At 28.9% G+C, this 23,848-nt stretch overlaps 5 protein-coding genes across 14 annotated transcripts; 3 read left to right on the top strand and 2 right to left on the bottom strand.

Annotated features, from left to right (window-relative positions):
- Window positions 1-3,487: 3,487 nt before the first annotated feature.
- Window positions 3,488-6,877, bottom strand: LOC113792103 (protein mab-21-like 2). Of its 8 annotated transcripts, none has more exons than XM_027341992.2 (9): window positions 6,420-6,877; window positions 5,710-5,834; window positions 5,533-5,642; window positions 5,311-5,418; window positions 5,096-5,207; window positions 4,869-5,008; window positions 4,721-4,792; window positions 4,370-4,641; window positions 3,488-4,227 (listed from the first exon to the last, which is right to left on the bottom strand). In XM_027341992.2, the coding sequence occupies exons 1-9, from the start codon at window positions 6,503-6,505 to the stop codon at window positions 4,146-4,148; spliced, it is 1,107 nt and encodes a 368-aa protein (XP_027197793.1). In that variant the 5' UTR covers window positions 6,506-6,877; the 3' UTR covers window positions 3,488-4,145. The 8 variants fall into 8 exon arrangements, with proteins under 8 accessions (XP_027197793.1, XP_075678241.1, XP_027197790.1 ...); XM_075822126.1 differs by having other exon boundaries at window positions 4,370-4,638; window positions 6,420-6,876; XM_027341989.2 differs by having other exon boundaries at window positions 5,090-5,207; window positions 6,420-6,875.
- A 5,445-nt stretch (window positions 6,878-12,322) lies between these two features.
- Window positions 12,323-14,339, bottom strand: asrij (OCIA domain-containing protein asrij). 2 transcript variants are annotated; one of them, XM_075822129.1, is made up of 3 exons: window positions 13,962-14,339; window positions 12,826-13,023; window positions 12,323-12,734 (listed from the first exon to the last, which is right to left on the bottom strand). In XM_075822129.1, exons 1-3 carry the CDS (start codon window positions 14,251-14,253, stop codon window positions 12,445-12,447), a joined length of 780 nt encoding a protein of 259 aa, XP_075678244.1. In that variant the 5' UTR covers window positions 14,254-14,339; the 3' UTR covers window positions 12,323-12,444. The 2 variants fall into 2 exon arrangements, with proteins under 2 accessions (XP_075678244.1, XP_027197523.1); XM_027341722.2 differs by having other exon boundaries at window positions 12,805-13,023; window positions 13,962-14,336.
- A 97-nt stretch (window positions 14,340-14,436) lies between these two features.
- LOC113791875 (calcium uptake protein 1, mitochondrial-like) lies at window positions 14,437-17,087 on the top strand. 2 transcript variants are annotated; one of them, XM_027341720.2, is made up of 7 exons: window positions 14,437-15,301; window positions 15,521-15,580; window positions 15,695-15,809; window positions 15,880-16,029; window positions 16,131-16,246; window positions 16,313-16,670; window positions 16,769-17,087. In XM_027341720.2, exons 1-7 carry the CDS (start codon window positions 14,513-14,515, stop codon window positions 16,903-16,905), a joined length of 1,725 nt encoding a protein of 574 aa, XP_027197521.1. In that variant the 5' UTR covers window positions 14,437-14,512; the 3' UTR covers window positions 16,906-17,087. The 2 variants fall into 2 exon arrangements, with proteins under 2 accessions (XP_027197521.1, XP_027197522.1); XM_027341721.2 differs by lacking the exon at window positions 15,521-15,580 and having other exon boundaries at window positions 14,438-15,301.
- A 285-nt stretch (window positions 17,088-17,372) lies between these two features.
- LOC113791954 (uncharacterized) lies at window positions 17,373-21,889 on the top strand. The gene is made up of 2 exons (XM_027341807.2): window positions 17,373-19,825; window positions 19,888-21,889. Exons 1-2 carry the CDS (start codon window positions 18,022-18,024, stop codon window positions 21,186-21,188), a joined length of 3,105 nt encoding a protein of 1,034 aa, XP_027197608.2. The 5' UTR covers window positions 17,373-18,021; the 3' UTR covers window positions 21,189-21,889.
- Window positions 21,890-22,007: 118 nt separating this feature from the next.
- On the top strand, window positions 22,008-23,111 carry LOC113791955 (uncharacterized). The gene has a single exon (XM_027341808.2). The coding sequence runs from the start codon at window positions 22,332-22,334 to the stop codon at window positions 22,923-22,925; it is 594 nt and encodes a 197-aa protein (XP_027197609.2). The 5' UTR covers window positions 22,008-22,331; the 3' UTR covers window positions 22,926-23,111.
- Window positions 23,112-23,848: the final 737 nt, after the last annotated feature.

The following is a 23,848-nucleotide window of genomic DNA, read 5'->3' as shown; positions in this document are numbered from 1 at the left end:
GGAATGCATTTTACACACACACACACACACAAACATTTAGAAATGGATGCATTGTAAACTCCCATCAAGTTTCAATGGTTGAATGTGTTAGTCATTCAGTTTTTTTACAAAATAATAATAATTGTAATGATGATGATGATATTCACTCATGCTTAACATCATGAGACTTTTATTCGACCGAATAATCAGAGCTAAAAAAAATCCTGTACAGAATCTTTAATTGACTATTGTGCTAGAATTTAAATTTATCATGTGAACATTCGGTGATGGTGTGCCAATCGATCCATAAATGTTGTAGTTGAAATGAATTTTATTTTGTTTTGTTGTTTCTATCTGTTTTGTTTTTTATTCGTTGAATTTGAAGAAAATCCGCAATTCGAGCATGGAATGAAAACAAAAATATTTCTTTTTATTGAAAAAAATATGAAAAGCGATAAAGATGAAAGAAGGCGAAATGTTAGAAATGGTGATTCTTCATAGGATCAGGAAATTGATGATGAAAAAAGAATCGGAAATGATAATCGGCTGATATAACAGAATAATTGAGTTATTAGTCAGTTTGTTTTGTTTTTATTTTCTACATGCAAACATATTTAAAAATCCAAACTGAAAGAATAAATATTGTTAATTTAGCAAAAAAAACAAAAAACAGTGAACAACAACATTATGAAATTTTTAATAATAAATGCAAAATCGAAATGTAATTCTCAGGTATGATGATGATGATAATGATAATTATGATGATGGACAAATTGTTTGTCATCATAATCCCATTGTAGTGTAGGGCTGACCATGATGATGATGGTCCAGATTAATCGATTCAAAGCACGAAATATCCTGTTGAATCATTTAGGGAACTTTGTAAATGAGTAAAAAAAAAGAATAGAGTTGGAAAAACAACAATCTATTAATAAACATGTCAAATATATAAATGGGCTTGTATATTATTATTATTATTATGATAGTCAAAATTGTTTGATTGTTGTTCCAAATGGTCGATTTCTATTATTACCGAACAACAAAAAAACCTCAAATGACAGAACACAGCAGCAGCATTCTTTTCATTGGCGCCTCTAATTCTGTATTACATTGAGAGAGACAAAAAAAATACAAATTAACTTCAAAATACAGAAAAAAATGACTATTAATGGATATAGAAATGACAACCAGGAGCTGCATATACACGCGTGCATATCATCAACTATATTCATGAAAATGAAAACTTTTTCACTTTAATCACACGCTTCATGAAACACACACACACAATGGTTTTATTTAGGATCAAGAATCATTTGTGTGGCTATCAACAGAAAAAAGAAAGAAAGAAATAATTCTTACCCTAAAAATTATTAGAAATCAGAATCGATTCGATTCTCATTCCAAATTTTTCTACATTTTTTTTCGGATTCATAATCCGTTGAATTAAAAATTGGTCATGGTTGTGAATCGATTTGAAACACTCGCAAAAATCGTATTCACAAAATTCATTCAAAAAAACCAAGTACCAACTTGTCCAAACCATTTTGCTAAGTATTTTTTTGGAAATCTTTATTGGAAAAAAAAACAAAGAATCATTACTTTGATTTTGTTTTTATTTCTCTTATCATCATACATGCACACACACATTGAATATCCAAAAAAATATATAAACATCGTTGAAAAAAAAGATTAAAATAAAGATGATGAAAATAATCTGATTAAAGTAATCAATTACATTGTCTTAGAATTTTTTCTAACATTGTTTTATTGATAATGATAATGGTTATTGGTGACACACACACAGTAATCGATGCCATAATGAAAAACATTCCTCTCTGTTCGATGATAAACAATATGGACTATTATTATCTTAAGGGAAAAACATCTATAAATAAGCATCATTATTGTTTATTTTGGGCAATGTTTCATCAAACATTTTTTTTTCTATTATTTAGTCATTAAGATTATCAATTACATGAAAAATATTCTAACACACTCAAATACAGGATGGACTTTTTTTTCTTTCCTCACTGTATAGATATCCCGGTGTGCTCATCATCATCATCATTCATTTTATTTTGTAAAATATCCTGTGTGTGTGTGTTCAAAATGTCAAAACCTAGCACAATGCAAATATATTCACAATACATGAATTTGATAATAATGAAGAAGAAAAAAAAGATTGATCTTTTCAGACCTGATGATATGTTGACCTTGTTTGCGATTTATATTCATCATCATCATCATCAACCTGCTGAAGATTGGTCGAAAATGATGATACATTTCGAATGATGATTTAGGCTTCTGAGAGAGAGAGAGAGAGATATTTTTTTCTATTATCAGATATTATTGCCAGCAAAAAAAACATTTTTTTTTTCAATATAATAAATGAATATTTAGTTAGTTGCAGCTCTCATCTATCATTTCGAAATGTAAATAATTGTCAAAACAATTTTCTGTTTCTGTTGGTTAGAAGGTATATTACCTGAGTATACAATATTTGTATAAATAATTTCATGCTCATATTGGTGGCCATGAGATTATTAATCATTTTGATGATGATCATCATCATCATTCGTCGTGTTCTAAAGCAATATCGATGATGATGAGGTTGGATTTAATTGTTATGATGATGATGATGATGATGAAAGATTCTAATCATTATCATTTACAACTTTTTTTTCAAACAACAAAAAAAACAGGATGTTCTCATAGACTGATGATCTGAAGGAAAAAAATCAGCAATATTTTATGCAAACAAAGACCGATAGCCAATAGATGTTTTGATCGTATCGTTTTACAACACAAATTCAACACGAATTCTATGAATCTAAAATATGCAACATCGTTTTAATTATACTTCAAAATGATTAAAATAAAAAAAACAAACAAACAAACATAAGATGATGCGGCTGGATAAAGTTTTGGGTAGGTGAAAAACTTGTCTGAAATTTTTTTATTATAATTAATAATAAGCAAAACGGCAGCATCAACTACATGGAGGTCTTCGTTTTCGTTGTTGTGTGGCCTAGGTTGAAAAAAAAATCCAAAAACACTGAATGAGATGAATGTTAACGATCAAAAAAAAAATTATCTCATTGATCATCACCATTTATCAAACCATTCGAAAAAACTCTTCATTCATTTGTTTGAAGAAGACGATGAAGAAAAAGAAATTAATTCATTGATAAACGATGTGTCGAACACGATGCAAACATTCGAATGAACCACCCAAAATGTTAATATATTAGAAAATAAACAAACAAACAATTTAATGAATTTTGCACATAAAACCTATTATATAGGAAGCAAAGAAATAAACATCAATTACAACAATCATAACAATCAAGGCATTATTGATCAACAAACAATCTTTTGAATGGTATGCCCAGTTTTTCCTTTCATGATCATCATTCACGACGTTCAAAATTGAATATTTTTTCTTTACGAAATTCAAATTATTATCGCTTGAGCATAATAATAATTAATGAACGAAAACAAAAAAAAAAACGGTAGAAAAGGAATGGTTTTAATATTTTTTTTGATGAATGAAATGTTCATCATCGTTTTGATAATAAGATTTGAAACATTTACAAAAGAAAAAATCAAATGATTGAATTTAATTTTGACAAACAAACAAACAAACAAAAAAATTATTGCCATTAATTCCGATTGCCTATTGGTTTTGTTTCTTCTTCTTCTTCTTCGTCCTGTTTTGTTTTTTGAGCGAAATGAAAATTTCATGTGATCATCATCATCATCATAGGTGTATTATGATTTTCAAGAATTATCCGTTTATATACACACGCAAAAACAAATATTTGAAATTTTCTAAAGAATAACAATTCAAAAAAAACGGGATTCTTGTTCATACATACATACATAAAGACTAACAAAATAGAAAAAAAATTACGAGATTGTTCAATGGAAATATAAACAGCTGCCCTTTAGCTGATGATGATGATGAAATGATGGTCTTGATGATGGATCACACGATGATGAATATTGGGCCAGAATCATCATCATTATTATCATTATAATAATGATAGAAAAAAAATGATGAATCACTTTTATTTCTATATGAATGAATGAATAAATAAATATAACAGTATTGGTCCCAGCCACCATGTTCAATAATGATATTTTTTTCAAAAAAAAAACTACTACTATAATTTATCCAATGATTTTGGATTGGTAAGTAGTTCACGTGTTAAACGCCATGTCATTTTGGCTGCATTTTCCAATGCACTAAAAGAAAGAACGAAAGAAAAAAAATCAGAATTGAAAAATTGATCTAAATAATTATAATGAGATGCAAGGATGCTAAAATTGTGTCTAGTAAAATAATAAATCAAAAACAAAATTATATGCAAACAAAAAAAAAATTTACCTGTGTGATTTCCCACGAAACAAATCAAGATTAGGAAGAAAATAATGTGGACAACGACGACATTGTAGACATGAAATTAATTGCAATAGTATACCATTTATACGATCACCAAGGCATACTTCTTCCCATTCGGTATCGCGTGGATGTTTTTCACATTCATATAATAATAATGTTTTCATATGATATTCATTGATAGGTGCTCCGGGCAAATCCAAATGACGATCACGTAATGTTTTCAATATGGATAGACATTTTTTACGATAACCATTCTGCTAAAACATAACATAAAACAAAATATTTCATAATAAATCAATCCATCTTGATGAAACAAAAATAAAAATGCAATTTTACCTGTAGTAATCGATTTTCAGCTTCTAAAAAACTCAACACCCAGGCATCACCTTCCATTGAACTTTGTTTTCCCTGTTTGTTTAAATTTTTATTGAAAATTTATTATTGAATGAAAATCATGATCAAATCAATAAAATGATCGACTAACTTGAAGTGAGACACATTCTTTGCTTAGTAAATCGAAACCTTCAGCTTTAACTTCGGCCACCAAATTTGGCGGTGGCCAAGATGAAGTCGGTACTGGCCAATGTGATGCTGATCGTGGCCATAATCCACTACAACGAAATGCTAGATAAGGGGGGAATTTTTAAATAAAATTAATTAACCTTATTTGTTTTTAATCACACAATCTATGGGTTTGGTCATTACTTATACCTGGCGTAATCTGGACAATATAACGCTCACGTATACGTAGTTTTACTTCGCTTGTATCTGGTATCATTTTTACTATATCACGATAGGGAATTTTATCACAAGCTTGGGCTACCTGAATTCAGTAACAAAAAAAAACGACAACAACAACAACAAAGAATTAATTGAAGAAAACCAGAGATGGATGTATGATTGGTGAACAAACAAAAAACACATACCAGTGTTTGAAAACGAGATCGAATTTTACGGGCACTGAGATAACCACTGGCCGTTATGAATTCGACCCATAAAGACATGGATCGTTTACGTCCATCTGACAGCTGTAACTCAATTATAAATGAAAGTGGAAAAAAAATTAAAAAAATTCCAAAAGTCGGTGGAAAAAAATCCAGCTAGACACTTGATTTATTCCTGAAACAAACAAAAAATTGATCACCTACTTTGAGAACGGCACATCCAGGAAGTGTACCATCATCGACAAAATTGAATACACCCATCTGATTTAGATAAAGTACAACTTCAAATTCATTCGGTGAAATAACTTCTAAACCTATGATGATGATGAACAATCATAAAATTATAATTCATTTATGAATTACGGTATCATCAATTATTACCTTCATAATGACCATTACATTCATTTAAGCTCGATATAAATCGTGGTTCTTGTATTTCCACTTCTTTCAATATATCCTGTACAATTTTTGTTATTTCACGAATTGTTTTTGCTATCTGGTTACGTCTATGAGATAACAAATAAAATAAATGAAAACAAAAAACGATAAATACTGTTAGCATACTTTTACGGTTAATCTCGAATGAATAATGGGAAAAAGCAAATCTCAATAATTAAACATTTATTGCAATATGACAATTGTATGGTCATATGGTCATTGTCATTCATTCGGTCATATATTAATGATGATAGAATGATCAATGATTATTATCATAATTAGAAGATTAGGTTGTTGTTTTTTCTATCTAATATTTATCAGTGAATAATTTCAAATATAAAAAACAAGATAACAATAGAAAAAAAACTATAGAGGTCCTTTATCGGGGGTTCATTCAAATGTTGTACAACAACCATAATGCATATTCGTTGAATTATTAATGAATTAATTAATTATCCAAATGATGGAATGTTGGTTGATCTAACCAGAATCATTCGAAAATTATTCAATAAAATTTTTTTTGAAAAATAAATTAATGTAAAAATATTGTGACATGAATAAGAATTGACCCCGAACTGAAACATTTACAGAATTATTATCGGGCTGTTTCATTGATGACGAGAAAACGAGAATATAATTCAAAATAAACTAACCTGTAAACGACACGATCATTACAGAATTTATTGATATGATAAAGAAGCTTGCTGGTGCCAAGCTGGGCATCTGGTGGTACAAGCATTGTTGTTGCTTTTTGTGGTTTGATAATTTTAAAAATCTTCACCGTTTATTTGAACTTAAAAAACAAAAACAAAATACACCAAACCAAACGTAAATCAAGTTTAATGATGATAATGATGATGATAAACAAACAAAATGTTTCACATACATAGGACACTTTTAAAATCAGAATAAAAACAAACAAAACGAAAAAAAAATCAATATAATTTTTTGGACGGATAAAACTGCTGGAATGATGAGACCAAAATAACAAAAAAAAAGGCAAATTTAAAACAAAATGTTAATATATGCCATATATTAATATTTATTTTTTTTAAGGTAGATATTTTGAGAAAATTACCAACTTTCAATATGGCGGGTTTAAATTCGACTAATCTATGAGAAGAGAATCTTGCTAAATCTATTCTATCTATCTATCTATTTTTTTTCTTTTCACTAAGCATCATCATCAACCAATTCAAATAGTCGCGTGAATATATTCTAATACCGGATTGCTATTGCGCATTATTGGTCGGGAAAAAAATACTTTTCGATACACACACACATAATAGTCACAATGTGTATTCTTTCTGTCATTGATAAAAAGGCGTGCATACGATAAAAGGCGGCACATATAGCAAATTACCGCCTTTCTACTCTTTTTTTTCATACATACATTGGAATTAAAATGAAATATTGTATTAGTTTTATCGTTTGAATCAATGTTGTATTTCAAAGAAGAAGAAGACGAAAAACAACAACAAATCTTGGCATTTTCAATGGTTTCAATATTATCAATGTCCATTGTGTGATTGCATAGAAATGATTATAATGATGATGACGATAATATATTTTTCATTTTGAAGAATATTCTATCACTGACAAAATATCAGTAATTTTATTTCTGATCATCATTGATCCATGAAAATCATATTTTTTCCCAATACTTCAACTTGATGGATGAAGAATAAAAATGAATGAATAACTTGAAACTATTTTGAAAACAAAATATTATGTTGGTAGCAAACATGGTTCAAGAAAAAAAAATCTATTCTTATTGTGTGATAATCCTATATAATTTATTGGCCATCTAACGTTTTACGTGTGTGTGTGTGTTTATCGTTTTTTATTTGCGTTACAACCAAAGAATTTTGTTATTAACACTTTTTCATCATCATCATTTGTAAACATCACATTCTTCTTTTTCTTTTTTTCTTGGTGTATTGGATGATTTCAATAATTTTTCATTTAAATCCCAAGAAGAAAGAAAAAAAACTTTTTTTTCATCCTGTCAATGCTTTTTTTTACTGGTGGGTAGTTAAATTGATGATTTGTCTTTTTTTCCGATGTGAAGAGAGTTCAAATTCATTTAGGAAAAAAAAAGAAAAACAAGGCGCACGCGAAATAATGTTGACATATTTCAATATATATTTCTCTCTCTCTGAAGTATGAAGTTCAACATCATCAATGTTATCTGAATCTGATCTTCAAGTCGATAGGATTTGATCGATTTTGACATTTTTATCTCCAAAAACAATATTGATAATCATAATAATAATTGACAATCGATGACGATTTTATGATGATGATGATTATCAACATGAGAATGACGAGAATTCATTATTCACTCAAGAATTGAATTTATTTTTTTCATTTTTTCAACAGAAAATGACAAATGACATTATCATAAAAGTAAAATCTTTTGGACAAAAAAAAAAAGATTATTTCAAATGTATTTTACAAACGAAAAAAAATCTGATCTTTGTCTCATTCAAATACAGTGATTTGAACGATCCAATCGGTCTTAGTCATTTTATGGTCTCTGTGTCTGGGAGGATTACACCTGTCATCACTACAGTTTTTTTTAATGGATAAAATAATGACCTACAAAAAAGAAAATGAAAAAATGAAATGAATTGTATTCTCATCTTGATGATGATTATTGGTCGAATCGTATCAGGTTTCCAAACCATACAACAACAACCATCAATATCTATTTTGTTCATCATTATTGTTCATTTGTTCATAAGTTAGAGAACCATAAATTATCATTTCAACACATCTAACTTGGATTCATTTTTAGGTTTTTATTTTTCATTCCAATCAAATTCAAAGTGATTTTTTTTGTTTTGCTGTGGACCCAAATCGTGTTTAGTAAAATGAAAAAAATAAAAATAAATCCACTTGGGACCGATGATAACTATCGAAATGAGAAAACAAAAACTTGAATATAACAAGAGAGGGGATTTTATCATTATCATTATGTTTTTGAAACGAAAGATGTTTAATACACAAGTTCTGAAGCTGATCCAAAACAAACAGAGGGAAAAAAATAATTATAATTATTTTTTGTTACTAAAAGAAAATGAAAAATTGGTTTTTTGTTTGTTTGTTTTGGTCAGTCAGTCAGTCAATCATTCAATCTTTGATTTTATTTCCCAAATGAACAGCATATAATATAGGAGAGAGAGAAAGACAAATTTGAAGATAAAGATTGTCGACATTTCAAATAATGTATCATTATGGCACGTTAGGGTGTTGTTGTTGTTGTTGTTGCTGTTATCATATCGATAGATATATACTTAACACATGAAAGAATGGGATGGTTTGGATAGATAAATATAGAAGATGACTTGTCACTTGTCAACTTGCCCATTTCAAATCTTTAGTAGGAAAATAAAATGAAATGGCTACCTTTATTCGGATAGAATCTACATTGATAAGAATGAAAATGATAACCTAGGTATTGAATTGAAAAATACCGGTAGGTGTTTGTTTATTTTTCTTGAAAATCGTAAATAGCAATGTAATATTTATCGTCATCATCATCATCATAGGTTTATCTGAAAAACCAACAAACAAATAAAAAAAATGCCAAGCCTATTATTAAGACAATACTGTGGTTGGTTCTTTCGGTCAACCAAAACGACGACGACGACGACAATTTTCAATTTCAAATCTGTAAAAAAAAAATTCATTCATAAAACAATTCAACAAATTTTAAAATAAACTTCTTTTTTAAAAAGAAAAAGAGCATTGGAAGGTTAGACAAATGTCAAACATCCATGAAATTTGAATCTTGTGAGATAGGCAAAGAAGAAAACAATAATAATAAAATGTATGTGAAAGTGAAGAAACTCGTAAATCTCAAAAAAAGAAGAGTATAGCAAAAAAAAACTTGAAAATTCCAGAAAAAAAACAACAGCCAACAAAGTCTCCCAAAGAAAATCTATGATGGTCAAAAAAGAAAAAGAAAAAACTTGAAGTGTCTTACAATAACAATCTTATTGAGTTATTTATTATCAAGTTTTTTTTATCCATCAAATAGTGGTTGAAAGCCATAATGTCTCGATTTTTTATCTACAGGCTTAAATTCTTGATGATGATGATTATCATCAATTCGAATAAAATTTCGTTGACATACACGAACACCCAACCAGATACGAAATAAAAAAGCAAAAATTCATTTTACAGTAGGAAGGTTAAATCTAATTTGTATCGGAAAATTAATTAACCTGAAATTCAAATACGAAAGACTAACAGAAAAAAAATTCATAATCAAAATAAGAATGATGATGATGATTTAGCGCATCATTATTATTATCATCTTACCAATGAGGTGATACTATTGGATTAAATTGCAAATTGATGGACAAAAAACTGAGAAAAAACATATGCATATTAAACAGCAGGGATACTCTAGACGTCGACGACGACGAAGATAAGAATCTGGCGACAATAAAAAAAATGACCAACTAAAAAACAAATGTGTTTGTGAGTATGGATATCATTTTTTTCCCGTTTAGTCAATCAAATGACAAATGATGATGATGATGATCAAGAAAACATCAACTCTATCTATCAATCTAGCGAAAATATGTAACGATTGGACAAATTGGATTTTTTTGTGAGAATAGTGATGAGCAAACTCAAAATGATAACATTAGGAAAGGATAAAAAAACCTTGTACTTGACAGTTTTTACGAGCGGATGTTTTGTTTTTGTTATTATCATTGTAATTAAAATAATAATGATAATCATTATTATTAGTAAAAGGAGAATTTCATCTTTATTATCAAATTATCAAATTGTTCAGTATTATTGTCGAAATGAATTGACAATGAAAATTTTATGTGAATCATAAAAATCACCGAATGAAACAAAACAAAATTAAAAAAAAAAATATTCAACATGGACATAAACACATTACCCGTAACATTTAAGTAGCTAAAATATTAATGACAAAAACAATCCAAATGACAAATCTGAAGTGCCAAATAAAATCAGATTACCGAAAACGAGAGGAAAAAAAATCTACAAATTTACTTAATATTGTAAAATTCTTGTTGGAAATTCTGTATAATAGAATTTTTGTTTTTACAAAGATCGAAAGGAAAAAAAGAAAAATATAGCCTGAAAAATAAAAGTGCTAATATAGGGAACAATGTTACCAATGAATAAAAATAAAGATGAGAAACGAAAAAAAAAATTGGAAATTCATTGAAGCAAAAAGCATCGCCGATGACGATGATGATGGCAATGGCAATGGCTTTGGATGTAAAACGTAATCTAATTAGAATCAGTCAGCTTGATTCATCCTTTCAATGTATAGTGTGTGTATGTCCATCGATCAGACTTGGATTTTTTTTTGGCTGTCGAGGATTCGTTGTCGTATTTTTTTTGGAAAAAAAAAGAAAGAGACAGAGCTTTTTTCCCTAGTTTTGTCTAACGTGTGTGTGTGTGTATATGCGTACGTTTCTCCAGTGACCGAAAACAGAATAAAATTGATTACGAATGGATTTAAAATTAGATTATAATGCGAAGCCAAAAAAAACGAATGGAATGAAATGGAAGCAACAGAAAATGGATGAAGAGCTAGACCAGTCAAGAACCAAATGAATGGGGAGAAAAATGTAAAAGTCAGTCAAGTACGACGACGACGACGATGAGCTACTATTTTTGAAATATAGTTTGGCCATACACAAATGAATACACGCAATGATTTTTCTGTTGTTGTTGTTGTTGTTTTGGAACAATCGGTTTTTTTTTTCGGGAAAGCGACAACAACACTATTGTAGATGCGATCGTTTCAAGTGGATTTTGCTACTGGTGTTTTTTTTTTTTGTTTTTCTTTTGGACAACAACAATAACAACAAAATAGTACCTACCACTATTTCGAAAAAAAGCTAAATGGCATATTTTAATATCGTTAATGTATTTTCCATTTTCCAAATTGTAAAATGAAGAATGAAACACATACACATACACACACACGAAGATCGAATGAGAACAATCAAATAAACCCATTATAATATGACACAGAGAGAGAGAGAGAGAGATCCTGTATACATAAAATACATTTTAAAAAGTAAAGTAGAATATATAATTTGACACGACAAAAAAAGCAATTTTGTTCTTTCATCATTTCTTTCACTCAGACAACGATTAAGGATGTGATAATTGAATTGTAAATTGATGTGTAAGTTATGTGCTAACATCAAATGATATTTTTTTTTAAATATTCAATCACGTGATGTGATTATCTAATGGATGATGATATGAGTTTGTTGAAAATTTCAAATACTGATTATTTATTGAATTTTGAATTCGCAAAAAAAGAAATTCATTCATTCAGTTTCATTTTTCATAGACCACAAATAAAGACACCATGTGTTTAGAGTTTGGCCAAAAAAAAACACGAGCTATAGATTTTCATTCTCAAACAAATTTCATGAATCTCAGTCTGGTGTAAAAAGATCAGCTTAATAGAATTGACCTTTGATCCGAATTTCTGAGAACAACAAAAACATCGTCGAAATAAAACCAAAAAAAAAGGAAATCCAAGTAATTATTTTATTTTATTTTATTTTTATTTATTCAACTATACACGACATAGAAAAAAAGATACGCTATAACTTGATTTACGTTCATCGTTTCTCATTGAGATATTATCTTTTTATCTCACATATTTTTGAATGCGGATCGATTTCGTGCTCGTAGATTTTCATAACTGGTATTACCACCGCTACTACTGTTATCATCGCCAATATCTGTTGAAAAATCCGATGATTTTTGATCATGAAATGGATCATGAATGTATGAATCTTTGCTTCGATTGAACGATGAATCATGATCATCGAATTCTCGGATACCAGTGCTACTGCCAATATTACCAGCATATGGTTTTCCAAATGAAGTTGATGGTTGAGCTGATGATGATTCAAATGCTTGAGGCATATTTGGATCAAATTCTAATCAATTTATAACAGAATGAGATAAAAAAAGATTTTTTTTTTTAATATAGACTTGTAATGAATTTACCTTCAACAAATATTCCTTTACGTTTTCGAATCGATTGTACGAAAGGTGAATTTGAATTTGATTTGATCAATTTATCTTCACAAACCGATCGGTAGCTAAGTTTACCAGCAAAATAACCGAAAAAAATAGTACCAAGATAATGATAGAATCGTGGCTGAATTTGTCTGGTACGTGCAGTGTACATCAAAGCTGTACAAAGGGCAGCTGTAATCGGAAAACCTAAATAATGATACAAAAATTATAGAAAATAATAATATTTATTAAAAATAAAATCAATTTTATTTGTTTGATAAAGTAAAACATTTTGTTTACATTCGTTTTGAAATTCTAACGTTGTTGTCTCAATTCATTAATGTTATAATCAATGTTTATTATTTTACAGAAAAAAAACACACAAATATAAACTGAAGAAAAGTATCTTTCAAATGTGATTAGTGTCAACAGAATTAGAAACGTAATGCCATCAACTTCATTGATTCAATGATCATTATGAACCATGCATGGATAGAAAGGAAAAAAAATTATCTAAACCTTATCTATGAAATGTTTTTAGCATCTTTTATTTCAAAAAAATATGACATAAAAACTATGACTATATAATAAATTTTGAATTAAATGTGATTTGAAGGTTTTAACCTCATAAAATAAAAATAAAGGTAAATGGATGAATGACATCCGAATAAAAAAAAATAATGTTTTCATGGTATAATCATTTTTCGTTTCGCATTTCAACTTGACATTCCATACAGGATTCTTTATACAATTAACATTGTGTCATATCGAATCATGAACTTAATGTGATATACGTGTGTCTGTGTGTGACACCATATAGCAAATGAAAAAAAAACATAAACAAAATGACCATTGCAAACTAAAAACATCATCACTGAGAAGAAAAAAAATAAAACCATTATCAACAACATCAACAATATTTTACCATTCACAATTCAGATTTGCTTGGTCATAAATTTTACCTTTAAATGAATGAATTGAATTCTTATCGTGTGTGTGTGTTTTTGTACACAAAATTCATTCTTAAAAATCAAATCAAGTGATTTACTTCTTTTATTGCCAAAAACATATTACCGAAATGTGATTAGATTTTATTTATCGAAATGAAAAATTTAAAATGAAAAAAAATTGAATGAACAACTTACATCGATACACTAAACTTTCACGGCTACATTCGCGAAGAATTTTTATATCCTCAGGCGATATGGCAGGTACTCCTTGGCGTTCAAGAAAATCATTATAATTTTTTGCAATCATTTGATTATTTTTAGGACCCAAAGGTCTTTGTTGAATAAATTGTTGCTGTTGTTGATATTGATCAGGTGGTTGTACATTCGGTTGCATTCCAAGATTTTGAGACGTTCCATAAGGATCATTAATTCGATCAAAATGACCGTCACGATTTTGATGAGAAGAATTTTCATAAGGATTATTCATTGTTACTTGTCGAATTATTCAATTCGAAATGAAACTCATGCACGGTTCGCTATTTTCCCAAAATTTTTAAACAGCTGTTATCTTCCATTCAACAGTAGTTCCATCTGTTGATGATGAATCTAATGAATATAGAGAATTCAGAAAGTTCCAGAGAAATGTTTTGAACAGAATAATTTTCATGAATTTCACAATATTGTTATTGATTTATTTTTATACACATGGGATATTTTTGTGAATCGAAATCATTTTTCTCAAAAAAATGATTTTATCAAAACCATTAATGACATCATTAAAATGTCATAGATTATCTTATCTAGTTTATTATTCTTCTAGACCACTTCCAATAGTCAACCGTTTTCAAAATCAATCATGGCAATTCGGTAATCAAAGGCTGAAACTTATCGATTATCCTTTTAAAAATGGTTCGAATTTATTCATTATAAAACGAGATTTTAGGCCACCAAATTCCTATGTCAAACATAAGGAAAGTTATTTAGGACAAGCATTAGACAAATTTTTGCTTACTTCAGCTCTCGTGTTTTTCCTCGCATTACTCATCGATTTTCGATATATATGGGATGAACTTATTCCTCCTAAAATTCGTAATCTAGTCGAAAAACCATGGTCACTAATGAGAGAATGGGCTAAAAATAATCTTCCTAGAAGAGCGAGAGGATTAGCCCAAAATGAATGCAGATCTACACCAGAATCGGAAACATCTAAAAGTGAAAAAAATGTTGAAACCAATTACAAAATTCTTGATTCAAATATCGTTCATAATTTAATGGCCGTATTTAATTTCAATGCTAATGAAATTCGTGCTGATGGTTTTCGTAATAAACGCATTATAGAATATGAGAATCGTATTCGTCATTATTCAAATCCGGATAAAATATTTCGATATTTTGCCACTGTAAAAATTGTTTACAATTCAAAAGAATCAGAAATTCTTATGACACCGGATGATTTTCTTCGTGCATTGACACCCGGTATACAACAGCCCGAAGGTTTAGGCCTTGATCAATTCAAAGTGATCGATATGACCAAAGTAAAGTATTTTTAGCTTAGTAATTTAAACTTAAATTTATCGAATGTTGCTGAATTTGTTTGAAAAACTAATCATGTTTGTTGTTTATTGTTATTTTTTCCGTTTTCCCATCACTCTGCTATTTTGTGTTCATTTTAAAATTATATCCAAACCAAAAAAAACTATTCAAAACTATTCGTCTACATCAATTTTCCTTTTTAAATCATTCATTTTGAATAGTCCAACGGTGATGATTTCCAATCGCTTTTCAATCATCAGTTATTATCCTCCTGCATCTCAGTGAGAATCTTTTTAATTTAATTTAAATTTAACAATTAACTTTAACAATTTCATTATTTTATCACGCAAATCATTTTGACTAATTGATTTATTTATATTTTGTAAATTTAAAAGGGAAAACAAGATTTTCAAAATATCCGATTAAAACCGGATAGTATATTCTATAAACTAAGCCACAATGGATTGATTAATTTTCCGGATTTTCTATTCCTATTAACTGTTATATCAGGTATGATCAGTTTTTTTCTTCAAAAAAATGGTTTGATTGATTGATTGATTTTCCCCTTTGAATGAATTAGTTTCGCCTCGTAATTTTGAGATTGCATTTCGTATGTTCGATTTAAATGATGATGGTGAAGTTGAATATGAAGAATTTGCCAAAGTTCAAAATGCAATACTTGCTCAGACAAGTGTTGGTAAAAAGATGGGCAAATGTATCCGTTATAAAGGTAATATTTTGTTGTTTTTTTTTGTGGAAAAAAATAAATTTAATTTTGAAACCTATCTCAATTGACTTGTCAATATAATTGAAATCGAATGAACAATTTAGGAATCAGTTCGGCCGTATCGAAATATTTTTTCGGCAACAATCTTGAACAACGATTGACAATCAATCATTTCCTACATTTTCAGGAGACACTTCAGAAAGAGTTGCTTACACTCGAGGTAAGTGTATTACTATTATTATTTTTCAATAAATTTTCATAAAATAATCTGTGACATTTATTATAGTTTGAACGAAAAAATCCCGATCCTAAAACCGGTAAAATAGCCGAAATTGATTTTGCTGATCTATTGGTTGCATATGCATTATTTTCCGAAAAGAAACGATTACGAATGAATAAACGTGTGATGAAAAAATTTGTTTATGACCATAATATCAAATCATCCGGTGTATCATTTGATGATTATTTGAATTTTTTCCGTTTTCTGCAACATATTAACGATGTAGATATTGCATTAGCCATCTATCATATTGCTGGTGCATCGATCGACCAGGCAACATTAAAACATGTGGCGAAAACTGTTGCCCATGTTCATCTATCTGATCATTTGATCGATTTAATCTTCACAATTTTCGATGATGATGGTAAATTCTAGATAATTTCATTGTTGTTTTTGATCATTAATCTTTGTAACATTTTTTGTTGTTTTTTTTCTCTTATTTTATAAATTGAATTCGGTCAGAGGATGGCCAACTAAGTCATAAGGAATTCATTGCAATCATGAAAGAACGATTACGTCGCGGCCTTTCAAAACCCAAGGATACAGGATTCATGCAGATAATGCATACTGTCTGGAAATCATTAACTTCATTTGAATAATGATCGAGAAAGACAATCATCGTTTAAATTTGATTGTTTATTAAGATTTTGTATTATAATTATCGAATGTAAAAACGAAAATCTAATATGAAATCGGAAAATTCAACCATGAATTTTGAAAAATAATAAGAAAAATGGAAATTTTCAACTCAATAAAATACATTACAATGACAGAGTTATAATTTTTAGTTTTAATTACCGATTTTGAACAACAACAAAAACAAAATTATTACTGACCGACCAATACCAATTATGAAAAACAAAGTAGTCGAAAATAATTTTTTTTCTTGTTTTTTGAGGCCAGAAATGGAGAAACAAAAATAGGTGAAAAATTTCCGCCTGATAAAGCATTGAACAAACTAAAAATTAATTTCATTAGTGATCCAGACACTACCAACTCGAGTGTACCACTATCAACTGAAATAACTGTTGATTTTTTTTGAGATTTTTGTCATTGGTCGTCATCATCTCTTCTTCAGCACCAACATAAACTAATTAGTTTAGAAAAGGTTTAACAACAATGGCTATTTACCCCATTTTTTTTCTCATCATGAGACGATGGGACATAATAAATGAATCAACCAACCATCCAATTATAGACAAGGTGAACGAGCTATAGAGAGAAAGAAAAAATAGAAAGAGATTATAATCGACCAACAACTGAGCAATAAGTTGACACATGAATCATTTTATTTCCAAAACAAAAGATCAAGATCTTGATGATGATCATCGTCAATTTGAAAAATTGAACCAGTTGTCTTTTTTTTCTCTATCTCTCTCTTTCGATTCGAATGTCTCCCAGAAAATAACGATATATTGGGTTACTAATATTAGAATTTTGATCTTTATACAATTTCGATGAAGAGAATGAAAAGGATGAAGGTTTATCTTTATTTTTTTTCTATTGTATATATCTCTTCACTGTTTTCTCACGGATCTTGAATCTACCTGACTACAGAGTTATGATTAGTTTGTTGCCATTTGAGATTTCGTTGTAGTACAATCGAGTTCAATTTTTTTTCGAAAAGCTTAATTTGAATTCATGCTAAATTCAATTTAGTGTAAACGAATTATCGTTAATGATGATTGGTGTCATCGTTATTGTTATTGTACAAAATGATCATTCAACAACAATTGACAAAATTATCAATTATGATCAAAAACATCATTTATAATGAATTGAAAATTTCAATTACGAAAAATCGGGCCAAAATTACATCATCCACAATTTTATTTATTTTTTTAATTGTTTTATTTGTTGAAAATTTTCTTACGACCATCGTAATCGCAGCACAACAACAACAACAACATAAACAGTCAATAATACCATCTTCAGCTATAATAAACGGAAGTGTTGAGTTTTCACCAATTACAAATAGAACATCGGAATCGATTGTTTCGAATGCAAAAAACTCATCAACAACATCGTCGCCATCGACAAGGGTCAATAATTTTGCTACAAAAATCGGTACACTATTAAAAATTCTACAGATTGTCAATCATGTTGCATCAATTTCATCGACGGCTAGAGAATCGTTAATACGAAATCATCCGGTTGAAAATCGAAATGATTCACAAAGTGAAACACGTTCAATGTCCACATGGTTTGGATTTACCAAAAAAACGCCTGCATCTACGATTCGAAGATCAAATCATCAACATCATCATCAACAAAGTCAACATTCGTTTAATGATCAAGCGACCAATATGCAAACTGCAATGCACAGACCAACATTTATACCAATATCACAACCATCATTACCTCCACCCCATCATCCATCATTTCAATCGTTTGATTCACCTAATCCGTTCCTTTTAATACCACCATTATCTGATACAAGCGCTATTGATTATTGGCTGAAATTATTGGAAGATCCTAAATTCGAAGAACAAATCATGCCCATCTTATGGAGTGGTCGAAATCATCATCGTTATCATAACAGAAAACCATTTGATTATGATGATAAATTTTTGTCAAATTCTCATCTGAACAATAATCCATGGATGGGTAAAAAAAATCGAAAATTTAAGATAAATTCACGAAATAGTGAACAATCAAAATCAAATCTATCTAACAAAAGAAAATATAATCAAGGAAATAAAGATGAAGATGATAATGGTGATCATTATGAATATGATCCAAATGGTTATCCGGATAAATGGTCACTTCAAAACGATATAGAAAATGGCTCAGATTTTGATAACATAATGATGTTGACACCTAACGTTAGACCTAATCAAAGAGATAAAAAGCCTAAACCATATATGTTAGATAATTTTAATCAACAACAACAACAGCTGCAAAATCAACAACATCAACAATTTGATACAACACCACGTTGTGATAAATTTACTGAAGATATTTGTATTGATGATTTTGAATATCCAGAACATGCAATATTGGATGAAATTTATAAACGTAAAGATATTTTTCAATTGATGTATGCTGAAGTAAATGGCGAGGTTCCTTTGGTTGATGGTATTACCAAAGATATGGATGAAAATTTTTCACAAGATTATTATTATAACAATAATGATCCTGAAGATCCAGATGATGATTATCATGATGATTTCAATGGACCACAAACATCTAAACGTCATCATTCATCTACTAATAAATCAACATCTTTGGATTTTGATGAATCAAATAATCATCAACAGAATAGTCATAATAAAAATTCCATCGAACATGGATTTGTTTGTCGTACTGAAGTACTTTATGCTAAACCTAAATTGGCTAAAAATCTAAAACGGAAATGGCGTGTCATTGTTAATGCTGGTGATTTTACACAAACAATTCGGCTAGAAAAATGTAATAAAGCTAATAGTGAATGTAGATATATAGCCGATCATAAATATGCATCTAGATGTGCACAGATTCATTCTATACATCGATTATTGGTGTTTGAAAAAGGAAAAGGTTTGCTTTCGATATACATAATCATTTTAAATCTGATTCATTCATTTTTTTTTATAATTTAGGTTTTTTTATTGATTCATTTCGAATTCCAACTGCATGTGCATGTCATGTTTATTCGGTTAAACAAACAAATTCAAATCCAAATGAAAGTAAAATAAATGATTTAAGAACAAAAATTAGTATCGGTGATTCAATGGAATCGAATAAATCATTATGGTCAATGTTATCAAACAATAATAATAATAATAATAACAATCCTGTACAATCTTATGATGATGATAATGGAAACAATAATCATTATTTAAATAATGATGGTAATAATCGAGCACAATCATCGAAATTATATTATCATAGCCATAGTAATCAAAATCAGGTTACAAAACAGATGCAACAACAATTAAAACAAGCATTAAATCTATTGAATAATAAGGAATTTTTTAAATTATTACCACAATTAACATCAATCGACGCAACAACATCGATGAATAGTAAATGGGACGATAATAATGATGACAATGTTTTATTACAAAAATTACTTGAAAATTTGGCAACAACATCATCGACCACTGGAAAAGTACCTTCGAATTTTTTACTAACAACAACAACAACAACTAAACCAAATAATAATAAAAATAATCATTATATGAATGATAATAACCATCATATGAATCGTTTTACAATCATACCGGATTATCAATTCAATCTTTCTGATATGAATGAAGGAAATAAAGCGGATGATGATTTATTAACAAATGCTGAACATAATTTCGGTATGACAACAAATCCAAATCAACGTAACAAACAACATATATCAACAACGTTTGGTTCTATATCCGGACATCAGCCAACATCAGCACAAGCACCAGTAGTACAGGTAATACATATGCCAGTATCAACTAATGGTTTAGATATACCAGCCACTGTTAATCGATTAGCACATTGGCCATATCAATTCGATCAACATGATGATCAACATTCAAGTACTTCATTATCACTTTTAATGCCATCATCATCACAATCACAATCGCCATCACAATCATCATTGTCAAAGTATTTGGCATCAGCAAGCGATAGCCATTATTTTCAACAACAACAACAGCAAAAATCCAAAATCAACAATGACACTTTGGCATACAACAATATGACATTGACAACTATCCAAACAAATAATCACACAATTTCCGACATTTTAAATGACAATAACACAACTATGGCCATTGTAAATGAAGATGTGAATCACCGTCATGATGATGATGATGATGAAACTAGAAAAGACGTTCATGACAATGATAACAACAGTGATGATGACAATACTAAAATTAACTTTTCCTATCATCCAATTCTTGATTATATTGTCAATTAGATTCTTGATGATAGACAGCCATTGAAAAAAAAACGAATTGAAAATCATGTTGAAACATGAATGGATCGGATATTCAATGTTGAATGGTTTATTATATAAAAGTCTATATGTATTATATACTTGTTCGGAAATTTTTTTCGTCTTCACCAATTATTTAGTAAATACAAATGATATTTTTTTTTAAAAATTTGAATTTATCTTAACTTGATTTCGTTTTTTTTCAAATTTGTTTATTTAATTATTTTATGATTTTAATTTTTCGTTGTTGTTGTAATCACATTAACGGTGAATTTCTTTATATATAAAAAAACAACAAGCAGCGGATAAAAACATTAACAGCCAATAAGGAAGTGATTGATATTTTCAACAAATACTTTTTGTCAACTTTTAACATATGCGTGATTCTTTTCAAAAACCAACCAAAACTGATGGACATTGATTCATGCAAATAAAAATATCTGAAAATGGGACCGAAATGATCAGCTAAAATTTATTGTTGCTTTTGTTTTACTGAATCAAATTATCACAAATAACAAAATGGATATTATACAACTTTTTTTTCGGATCTGTGTTTCTGATGAAACAACAAAATGTTGAGACAATTTCATCATGTCTCTTTTTACTCATCATTGCATGCTCTATTTCTCACTAATTTTTTATTTTATTTTATTTATTAAAATTTCTGTTGTTGTTGCCGAAAATTTTAATTTCACTTTACAACGAGGCCACAGAAGATCGGTGAATAAGATAAAACAAGAAATTTTTTTTTCTATTTCGGGTCGTTTTTTTTATTTTGCGGACAAGAAGAGGACAGGATGATGATGGTGATGGTGATGATGATTTTTACTAACAGACAGATATTTTTTTTAATGCAAAACATGCGATTAAATTATCATCATCACCATCTTTGTAAATATATTATACGATGAATACTTGCATTGCTCGATTGTGATTCAATTGTATAATTTTTGTGTAATATATAGCAACCATTTCTTTGTGGTCAAATCAGCATTACATTACATTTCATTTCATTTCGTTTTCTCAATATTCCTAAGACAGACATTCAATTCGAAAAAAAACATTTAAAATTGCCTAAAATTGTTGTCTAAACATTGTGTGCAAACATTTACTATATCATGTGAAATGTGGAAAATTAATAACAAAAATATTATCATCATTTTGATGTGTGTATTTTTATTGTTTATGGCTAAATTCATCGAATGTTTTAATCGTGATCAGATTATTGAACAACAAAATTATCAATATCAACAAATATCTAATGATGCAAAAAATCGTTATCAAAAATTATCTAAATATCCTAATCATCCGAAACATTATCCACATCAATATATGATACATATTCGTTGGGGTAAACCGATACATAACAACGATATGATACGAAAAGGTGATGAAAATTCTCGATATCGTAAATATGCACATGAAGAAGAAGAACATTGGCATCATAAAAAATGGATCAACATTGGTAATATGCCCAATGATATCGGTGACAACAATAACAATGAAAAATATTCTAACGAAGATGATGATCAATCATTATATCAGGTGACCGAAAGAAAATTCAATACATTACCAGTATTTGCAAGACCATTAAAAGATAAGAATAGTTTACTTGAAATTCAAAAACATTTTGCCATACCTTCAACAAGTTTTCCGGTGAATAGAAATTTTGCCAAATGGACAAAAGCGCCAATCAAATTTAAAAAGACAAAAATCTAACTACAATATATCGATTAATAATGGATAGATGGCATGATCGGCATCGATTTTTTTTCCTGATTATCATCTTCCTGAATTTGAATTGTTTTTTTTTGCGATTTGTTTGTTTGAAAACAATGATTTGATCATATTTGAATTTTAGGAAACAAAATACAATGAATGCGAGAGGAAATTTATTTATTATTAAAATGTATTATTCAATTCAAAACATGAATAAAAATAAATCGAATTGAATCTTTATACAACGAATTTTCATTTCCACCGTTGTTTTTTTTGATGATGATGACGATGATCAATAATCGTAAAAATTTATTCTCTCTCTCCCTTTCTATTAACAACAACAACAAAAAAAACAAACGAGAAAAAAATTACATCGGATATTTATCCGCAAACAAGTTTGCCATTAAGTAATGGGTCGTCGATTCGAAAACATGAATGACAACAAAATAAAATATAAAAAAAACAATGACCATTTAAATAAAAAAAAAAAGAAAAGAAATAATATTCAATGGTCAATTGTTTTGTTTAGTTAAGTTAAATTAAATTCATTGCTGATAATGAAGTTTATATGGCTATGTGAAAAGATTGTGAACATTTTTGATTCAATTTTTATTGTCAAAATCATTTTGCCTATTTTGGTATCGTAATCAAATTGGACTTGCAACTTTGCAAAATGTTTAGACCTACCACTGACCGATCACTACACAACCAACGACTATTATTATTCACAATTCCAGCCAACTATATACAATTATACGAGAAAAACAAAATTGAGAATTGATTTGATTTTCGATTCGATTTGATAATCATCATTATCATGTGAATTGGGATATTTGGATTTTTTCATTTCATTTCTTCCTTTTGGTTTGGCTAGAGAGAAAGAAAAAATCAACAATGGTGATAGATGAATGAGAGTCAAATCA

Source organism: Dermatophagoides pteronyssinus, unplaced genomic scaffold (assembly GCF_027571235.1).
Source record: "Dermatophagoides pteronyssinus isolate colony J.1.1.1.1 unplaced genomic scaffold, Derpt_VIB-CSIC_2022.12 sq0015, whole genome shotgun sequence".
Lineage (NCBI taxonomy): Eukaryota > Metazoa > Arthropoda > Arachnida > Sarcoptiformes > Pyroglyphidae > Dermatophagoides > Dermatophagoides pteronyssinus.
The sequence above is the reverse complement of the archived record's forward strand: the minus strand, read 5'-3'. Positions and strand labels throughout refer to the sequence as shown.